This window comes from Hyla sarda, chromosome 1, assembly GCF_029499605.1.
Source record: "Hyla sarda isolate aHylSar1 chromosome 1, aHylSar1.hap1, whole genome shotgun sequence".
NCBI lineage: Eukaryota > Metazoa > Chordata > Amphibia > Anura > Hylidae > Hyla > Hyla sarda.
Genome location: NC_079189.1, coordinates 588,056,720 through 588,066,654, shown reverse-complemented (window position 1 = coordinate 588,066,654; position 9,935 = coordinate 588,056,720). Strand labels below are relative to the sequence as shown.

At 51.3% G+C, this 9,935-nt stretch overlaps 1 protein-coding gene across 1 annotated transcript in view; it reads left to right on the top strand.

The window, feature by feature from the left end:
- The window catches only part of LOC130295286 (complement component C6-like), a 61,021-nt gene that overhangs the window by 29,265 nt on the left and 21,821 nt on the right, over positions 1–9,935 (top strand). Inside the window, exon 13 of the mRNA XM_056545903.1 lies at positions 4,586–4,697. Within this exon, the coding sequence (XP_056401878.1) occupies positions 4,586–4,697 (112 nt within the window). The remainder of the gene's footprint in view (positions 1–4,585; positions 4,698–9,935) is intronic.

Sequence of the window (9,935 nt, the reverse complement as noted above, 5' to 3'; positions counted from 1 at the left end):
CTATAGCTCTGCCTATGTCTGGTTAGAAAGAGGAATGCCTGTTTAGTCTATTGTAGGTGTTACGCCGAGCGCTCCGGGTCCCCGTTCCTCCCCGGAGCGCTCGCCTCATCCTCGTTGCTGCAGCGCCCCGGTCAGATCCACTGACCGGGTGCGCTGCGGTCCCGCCTCCAGCCGGGATGCGATTCGCGATGCGGGTGGCGCCCGCTCGCGATGCACACCCCGGTCCCCGTACCTGACTCGCTCTCCGTCGGTCCTGTCCCGGCGCGCGCGGCCCCGCTCCCTAGGGCGCGCGCGCGCCGGGTCTCTGCGATTTAAAGGGCCAGTGCACCTATGATGGTGCCTGGCCCAATCTTCCAATTAGCTTAATTAGTTTCCACCTGTGCACTTCCCTATATCACCTCACTTCCCCTGCACTCCCTTGCCGGATCTTGTTGCACTTGTGCCTAGTGAAAGCGTTCCCTTGTTTGTTCCTAGCCCGTGTTCCTGACCTCCTGCCGTTGCCCCTGACTACGATCCTTGCCGCCTGCCCCCGACCTTCTGCTACGTCCGACCTTGCTTCTGCCTACTCCCTTGTACCTCGCCTATCTTCAGCAGTCAGAGAGGTGAGCCGTTGCTAGTGGATACGACCTGGTCACTACCGCCGCAGCAAGACCATCCCGCTTTGCGGCGGACTCTGGTGAAAACCTGTAGTGGCTTAGAACCGGTCCACTAGCGCGGTCCTCGCCATCCCTCTCTGGCACAGAGGATCCACTACCTGCCAGCCGGCATCGTGACAGTAGATCCGGCCATGGATCCCGCTGAAGTTCCTCTGCCAGTTGTCACCGACCTCCCTACACTGGTCGCCCAGCAAGCCCTAAAGATCGCCCAACGAAATCAACAGCTGGCATACTTGACCTCCGTGACACTGCATCTTCAGTCACAGATACAGCAAATTCAGTCACAGCTACAGCTGCAACAACCATCTCCTCCGCCGGCTCCTGCAACTCCTCCGCAGCAACCGGCCGCTCCTAACCCCTGCTTGTCCCTGCCGGACAAATTTGATGGGGTCCGCAATGATCCTGCCACAGCCACAGTCCAGTCCTACTTCGCTGAGGTCCGTGGTGTCTTCGAGGAGCCTGCCCGAGCCTCTTCTGCCAAGACTGCCCTGCTGAACCTGGTCCAGGGTGTTTCTTCTGTTGGCGAGTACGCCATTCAGTTCCGTGCTCTTGCTTCCGAGTTGTCCTGGAATAGTGAGATTCTCTGCGCGACCTTTAAAAAAGGCCTATCCAGCAACATTAAAGATGTTCTGGCCGCACGAGAAACTCCTGCTAACCTGCATGAACTCATTCATCTTGCCACTCGCATTGACATGCGTTCTTCCGGATGGCGTCTGGAGCTCCGCCTGGATATGGACTTTGTTCGCACGAGGCGTTTTTTCTCCCCGGCTCCTCTCTCCTCTGGTCCTCTGCAATCCGTTCCTGTGCTTCCCGCCGCGGAGGCTATGCAAGTTGACCGGTCTCGCTTGACACCTCAAGAGAGGACACGACGCCGCATGGAGAATCTTTGCCTGTACTATGCCGGTACCGAACACTTCCTGAAGGATTGTCCTATCCGTCCTCCCCGCCTGGAAAGACGTACGCTGACTCCGCACAAAGGTGACACAGTTCTTGATGTCAACTCTGCTTCTCCACGCCTTACTGTGCCTGTGCGGATATCTGCCTCTACCTTCTCCTTCTCTACTATGGTCTTCTTGGATTCCGGATCTGCAGGAAAATTTTTTTTGGCCTCTCTTATCAACAGGTTCTACGTCCCTGTGACCAGTCTCGCCAGACCCCTCTACATCTATTGTATTAACAATGAAAGATTGGACTGTCTCATGCGTTTCCGCACAGAACCCCTCCTAATGTGCATCGGACCTCATCACGGAAAAATTGACTTTTTTTTCCTCAGGTTCTTTGGCCCCAAGAAGAGGGGGAGACCCAAGGGGGGGGGTACTGTTACGCCGAGCGCTCCGGGTCCCCGTTCCTCCCCGGAGCGCTCGCCTCATCCTCGTTGCTGCAGCGCCCCGGTCAGATCCACTGACCGGGTGCGCTGCGGTCCCGCCTCCAGCCGGGATGCGATTCGCGATGCGGGTGGCGCCCGCTCGCGATGCGCACCCCGGTCCCCGTACCTGACTCGCTCTCCGTCGGTCCTGTCCCGGCGCGCGCGGCCCCGCTCCCTAGGGCGCGCGCGCGCCGGGTCTCTGCGATTTAAAGGGCCAGTGCACCTATGATGGTGCCTGGCCCAATCTTCCAATTAGCTTAATTAGTTTCCACCTGTGCACTTCCCTATATCACCTCACTTCCCCTGCACTCCCTTGCCGGATCTTGTTGCACTTGTGCCTAGTGAAAGCGTTCCCTTGTTTGTTCCTAGCCCGTGTTCCTGACCTCCTGCCGTTGCCCCTGACTACGATCCTTGCCGCCTGCCCCCGACCTTCTGCTACGTCCGACCTTGCTTCTGCCTACTCCCTTGTACCTCGCCTATCTTCAGCAGTCAGAGAGGTGAGCCGTTGCTAGTGGATACGACCTGGTCACTACCGCCGCAGCAAGACCATCCCGCTTTGCGGCGGGCTCTGGTGAAAACCTGTAGTGGCTTAGAACCGGTCCACTAGCACGGTCCTCGCCATCCCTCTCTGGCACAGAGGATCCACTACCTGCCAGCCGGCATCGTGACAGTAGGGTAGAGTAAGGAAGGGTCAGGGGCACCTTATCTCCCGTCTTCCATTAGTTAGGCCTCAACTCCCAGAATACAGTGGTCCCTCAACATATGATGGTAATCCATTCCAAATGAACCATTGTTTGTTGAAACCATCGTATGTAGAGGGATCCATGCAATGTAAAGTATAGCAGGTAATACTCACGTGACCCCGCCGCTCCGGACCCGTCACCGCTGGATAGCCGTTTATGCGATGGCCCTGACATACAAAAGCATCGTATGTTGATGCCACCTTCAACATGTGATGGCCTCTAAGAGGCCATCGTATCTTGAAATGATCGTATGTCAGGGCCATCGTAGGTCGGGGGGTCACTCTACTCTTGTAAATATAAGTTTACACATCCCGGAGTAACATTTAGTCCTATGTGAGGATTTACGGAAAGAGAAGAAGTACAGAGAATTATTTAGGGAAGGTATGACCTTGTACCAAAAAACTATAGAACATCTAGGACCTTCCCAGGGCTTAAAGGGGTTTTCCACTGATTTTTTTTTTTTTTCCCAGACTGCAAAAAGAAAAAACTAACTAACTTTAACTCGCCTGAATTAAAATATGTTATTTTTATATTTGCAGCCCGGGCAAAATCTCAGTGGATAACGCCTTTTAAGGTTTTACCTAAAGATATTGGGCGAGATTCATCAAAAGTTGTGCATAAGAGAAGTCAACCAGTTGCCCATAGCAACCAATCAGATCACGTCTTTCACTTTTGAAAAGGCCTCTGAAAAATAAAAGAAGCAATCTGATTGGTTGCTATGGGCAACTGGTTGACTTCTCCTCAGCACAGGTCTTGATGAATCTGCCCCATTGTAACTATCTTGTGATGGTGTGTGAAACAGAAAAAATCATCTAGTTCTGGCACTTCTACAAAGTCAATAAGATTTATTGTAAATAAAATATATTCACTTGGTGGATAGCGGCAGTCAACGCGTTTCGAGCTTGGACAGAGCTCTTTCTTATGACATGCATGTTGTTTCTGTTTCACACACCATCGCTGATTGTCGAGATCCAGAGAAGATCAGGGTTTCCAGGGCTGCTGACCTACTCTCGTATAGATGTTGTGCTCTTAGCATAACCAACTTCGGTGAGCGTAAATGCCTTCCTTCTATTTTCTATTCTAAGTGAAAAAGGATATGCACTAGGATCTCGCTCCGGGCCTTTTTCTTTTTTCTAGCTTCCAATTGTAACTATCTTATCACAGATTTACAGTATTTAAGGGCCTGCACCCCTCCGTATGCATTGCAGCTCAGCTACTGTGAATATATTAATATTATATTTAACCCACTGGGAGCCAACCAGTAAAAATAATAAAGACTAGCACATAAAAGGCAATAGGATGCCCAAAAACAAACTGACTGCATTCTGGTCTCTCTCTATCTCCTCACACCAGCTTTTTGCCAATCACGAAGACTGCACCACAATCCATTGGGGAATATTGTTAGCCAAGTTTATTATATAAAGGTGTCACTTTCCCACCACTTTGCCACTATGTCGGGTTTACTCATGACACAGTTACCAAGGGCATTCCACTTTCCTGATACATGACTTTCTACAGGGTGAGCCCTTGGGGGGGTGGCATCCTCACCATTAGTGCAGCACCCTCTTCACTATGCCAATCTAGAGGAGTGTGGGAAAACCAATGGAGCCACCCAAGCCACTGTGGAAACTGAGCTAGAGACCCTTCACAATTGTGCCATCCATGGCACGGATATACGTCTGCAAACTATCTAAATGGGATGCTGATGTACACATGCACAGACACGACCCCTATGGATTTTATTGGCCCATACATAGTCAAATAGCCATACATCTGTCTCATCATCTAATCTTAGATCTATTCATTACTCTATTTTCTAGAGGAGCACTCTGTATTAATGATAATGAAGACAAGAAAGTAGTTGATCAAATACAACTGAATCCTGACAGTGGATGTCCAAAACCACAGCCCCCAGAACATGGACTATTTATGGTAAGATGAGAGGGTTGTCTAAACATTCATTGTGTAGCAGCACCCGGCGTTCTAAACAAACGCTGGGTTCCTGCAGCAGTGGTTGTGATGTCATGGCCACGCCCTTCATGACATCATGGCTATGCCCCCTCCATTCATGTCTATGGGAGGGGCATGTCGGCCGACACGCCGCCTCCCATAGACAAGAATGGAGGGGGCGTGGCCATGACGTCACGATCATGGCTTCCGGCTCTGACCGTTCTGAACAAAATGTTCAGAACACTGGAGCACCAGAGTACCCCTTTAAGTGTATTTACAGAGATGCTTTAAAGCAAGCACCATGGACATACGCAACACCATGAAGCTGTCCCATCCGAATGAATTAGCAACATTACTGGCCATTCTCTGTGACCTTTTAGAAGTCATTCCACAGGGAGGGGAGGCTGATCTGTGAGCTTCATCTATTGTGTGTACCTCTGTAATCCATTCACTGGTGTCACCTTTCACTGTTGTCTTGTCTGTCATGATAAGGAGGAGACTGCAGGGAAATAATCTGTACAGAACAGGAAGTCTCAGATTAGTTTTAGGACTAGTGGCCAGAATGTGTACTGCAAAATTTCAGGATTATTGTAATTATAGAAAGCAAAATGGAAAATTAGAAAAAAGCATTCCTAAAAATATATAGTTAAAGGAGTAGTCCAGTGGTGACCCAGTGGTGAACAACTTATCCCCTATCCTAAGGATAGGGGATAAGTTTGAGATCGCGGGGGGTCTGACCGCTGGGGGCCCCTGCGATCTCCTGTACGGAGCCCCGACAGCCCGCGGGAAGGGGGCGTGTCGATCTCCGCACGAAGCGGCGGCCGACACGCCCCCTCAATACAACTCTATGGCAGAGCCGAAGCGCTGCCTTCGGCAATCTCCGGCTCTGCCAAAGAGATGTATTGAGGGGGCGTGTCGGCCGCCGCTTTGTGCGGAGGTCGACACCCGCTATCTGGCCGGAGAGCCTGGCCCCCGTACAGAGAGATCGCAGGGGGCCCCAGTGGTCGGACCCCTCGCGATCTCAAACTTATCCCCTATCCTTAGGATAGGGGATACGTTTTTCACTACTGGACTACCCCTTTAACATATAAACATTTTGAAAAATAGTTAAATTTTCAAGTGAAATCTCTGATAATCCAGTTCCCCTTCATTCATTGAGTTTCCCTGTGAATACTTTAGTTTTGGTGTCGGTGTTTCTGTCTGTAGTTTTCCTCATCTCTGATCAGGACTAAACACTATTCTCACCATGATTTGGTAACAGCAATGAAATGTTATCCCTTTTTTTTTCATTGCTATTTTATTAAAATGTTTAACTTTTCATTTGTTTCCTGTGTTACTATGGCTTAAGGTGATGAGAAAAAGTGGAGCCAAAATTTCTCTATTTTATAGACATATAATAAAGTAAAGTTCTTAAAAGTAATAAAAATAGGTCTGAGGCGTTGTTAAGGAATACACTGCGGCCAGACATACTGATTCCTCCTCCCGTACCGGCAGTGTCGCGATGCGCATTGCGGAATTCGCTCGCAAGCGGCCGCTGTTCTGTTACTCATCTTGACGCTCTTCCTCTCTTCCTGCCACTCGGTGCGCACATGCCCATCTCCTAGGGCGTGCGCGCGTCGGCTGTGTTAAGTTTAAAGGGTAAGCGCACCGTTAATTGGACGCTGACCCTATATATATACCTCACTTTCTCCATACCCCTGCTGGATCTTTGTGCCATTACAGCCTTAGAGAAAGCATACTGAAAGCATACTGTATGCTCTTGCCTTGCCGTGTATCTGACCCCTGTTACGCCGAGCGCTCCGGGTCCCCGCTCCTCCCCGGAGCGCTCGCTTCTCTCTCGCTACCGCAGCGCTCCGGGCAGCTCCACTGACCCGGTGCGCTGCGATACCGTCTCCAGCCGGGATGCGATTCGCGATGCGGGTAGCGCCCGCTCGCGATGCGCATCCCGGCTCCCGTACCTGACTCGCTCTCCGTCTGTCCTGTCCCGGCGCGCGCGGCCCCGCTCCCTAGGGCGCGCGCACGCCGGGTCTCTGCGATTTAAAGGGCCACTGCGCCGCTGATTGGCGCAGTGGTTCCAATTAGTGTGTTCACCTGTGCACTCCCTATTTATACCTCACTTCCCCTTCACTCCCTCGCCGGATCTTGTTGCCATTGTGCCAGTGAAAGCGTTTCCTTGTGTGTTCCTAGCCTGTGTTCCAGACCTCCTGCCGTTGCCCCTGACTACGATTCTTGCTGCCTGCCCCGACCTTCTGCTACGTCCGACCTTGCTTCTGTCTACTCCCTTGTACCGCGCCTATCTTCAGCAGTCAGAGAGGTTGAGCCGTTGCTAGTGGATACGACCTGGTCACTACCGCCGCAGCAAGACCATCCCGCTTTGCGGCGGGCTCTGGTGAAAACCAGTAGTGACTTAGAACCGATCCACTAGCACGGTCCACGCCAATCCCTCTCTGGCACAGAGGATCCACTACCTGCCAGCCGGCATCGTGACAGTAGATCCGGCCATGGATCCCGCTGAAGTTCCTCTGCCAGTTGTCGCCGACCTCACCACGGTGGTCGCCCAGCAGTCACAACAGATAGCGCAACAAGGCCAACAGCTGTCTCAACTGACTGTGATGCTACAGCAGCTACTACCACAGCTTCAGCAATCATCTCCTCCGCCAGCTCCTGCACCTCCTCCGCAGCGAGTGGCCGCTTCTGGTCTACGACTATCCTTGCCGGATAAATTTGATGGGGACTCTAAATTCTGCCGTGGCTTTCTTTCCCAATGTTCCCTGCACTTGGAGATGATGTCGGACCAGTTCCCTACTGAAAGGTCTAAGGTGGCTTTCGTAGTCAGCCTTCTGTCTGGAAAAGCTCTGTCATGGGCCACACCGCTCTGGGACCGCAATGACCCCGTCACTGCCTCTATACACTCCTTCTTCTCAGAAATTCGAAGTGTCTTTGAGGAACCTGCCCGAGCCTCTTCTGCTGAGACTGCCCTGTTGAACCTGGTCCAGGGTAATTCTTCCGTTGGCGAGTACGCCGTACAATTCCGTACTCTTGCTTCAGAATTATCCTGGAATAATGAGGCCCTCTGCGCGACCTTTAAAAAAGGCCTATCCAGCAACAGTAAAGATGTTCTGGCCGCACGAGAAATCCCTGCTAACCTACATGAACTCATCCATCTTGCCACTCGCATTGACATGCGTTTTTCCGAAAGGCGTCAGGAGCTCCGCCAGGATATGGACTTTGTTCGCACAAGACGTTTTTTCTCCCCGGCTCCTCTCTCCTCTGGTCCCCTGCAATCCGTTTCTGTGCCTCCCGCCGTGGAGGCTATGCAGGTCGACCGGTCTCGCCTGACACCTCAAGAGAGGACACGACGCCGCATGGAGAATCTCTGCCTGTACTGTGCCAGTACCGAACACTTCCTGAAGGATTGTCCTATCCGTCCTCCCCGCCTGGAAAGACGTACGCTGACTCCGCACAAAGGTGAGACAGTCCTTGATGTCTACTCTGCTTCTCCACGTCTTACTGTGCCTGTGCGGATATCTGCCTCTGCCTTCTCCTTCTCTACTATGGCCTTCTTGGATTCCGGATCTGCAGGAAATTTTATTTTGGCCTCTCTCGTCAACAGGTTCAACATCCCAGTGACCAGTCTCGCCAGACCCCTCTACATCAATTGTGTAAACAATGAAAGATTAGATTGTACCATACGTTTCCGCACGGAACCCCTTCTAATGTGCATCGGACCTCATCACGAGAAGATTGAATTTTTGGTCCTCCCCAATTGCACTTCCGAAATCCTCCTTGGACTACCCTGGCTTCAACTCCATTCCCCAACCCTGGATTGGTCCACTGGGGAGATCAAGAGTTGGGGGCCCTCTTGTTTCAAGGACTGCCTAAAACCGGTTCCCAGTACCCCTTGCCGTGACTCTGTGGTTCCCCCTGTAACCGGTCTCCCTAAGGCCTATATGGACTTTGCGGATGTTTTTTGCAAAAAACAAGCTGAGACTCTACCTCCTCACAGGCCTTATGATTGTCCTATTGACCTCCTCCCGGGCACTACTCCACCCCGGGGCAGAACCTATCCTCTGTCCACCCCAGAGACTCTTGCTATGTCGGAGTACATCCAGGAAAATTTAAAAAAAGGCTTTATCCGTAAATCCTCCTCTCCTGCCGGAGCCGGATTTTTCTTTGTGTCCAAAAAAGATGGCTCTCTACGCCCTTGCATTGACTACCGCGGTCTTAATAAAATCACGATAAAGAACCGCTACCCTCTACCCCTCATCTCTGAACTCTTTGATCGCCTCCAAGGTGCCCACATCTTTACCAAACTGGACTTAAGAGGTGCTTATAATCTCATCCGCATCAGAGAGGGGGATGAATGGAAAACGGCATTTAACACTAGAGATGGACACTTTGAGTATCTGGTCATGCCCTTTGGCCTGTGCAACGCCCCTGCCGTCTTCCAAGACTTTGTTAATGAAATTTTTCGTGATCTCTTATACTCCTGTGTTGTTGTATATCTGGACGATATCCTGATTTTTTCTGCCAATCTAGAAGAACACCGCCAGCATGTCCGTATGGTTCTTCAGAGACTTCGTGACAATCAACTTTATGCCAAGATAGAGAAATGTCTGTTTGAATGCCAATCTCTTCCTTTCCTAGGATACTTGGTCTCTGGCCAGGGACTACAAATGGATCCAGACAAACTCTCTGCCGTCTTAGATTGGCCACGCCCCTCCGGACTCCGTGCTATCCAACGTTTTTTGGGGTTCGCCAATTATTACAGGCAATTTATTCCACATTTTTCTACCGTTGTGGCCCCTATCGTGGCTTTAACCAAAAAAAATGCCAATCCCAAGTCTTGGCCTCCTCAAGCGGAAGACGCCTTTAAACGGCTCAAGTCTGCCTTTTCTTCGGCTCCCGTGCTCTCCAGACCTGACCCATCTAAACCCTTCCTATTGGAGGTTGATGCCTCCTCTGTGGGAGCTGGAGCGGTCCTTCTACAAAAAAATTCTTCCGGGCATGCTGTTACTTGTGGTTTTTTTTTCTAGGACCTTCTCTCCGGCGGAGAGGAACTACTCCATCGGGGATCGAGAGCTTCTAGCCATTAAATTAGCACTTGAGGAATGGAGGCATCTGCTGGAGGGATCAAGATTTCCTGTTATTATTTACACCGATCACAAGAACCTCTCCTATCTCCAGTCTGCCCAACGGCTGAATCCTCGCCAGGCCAGG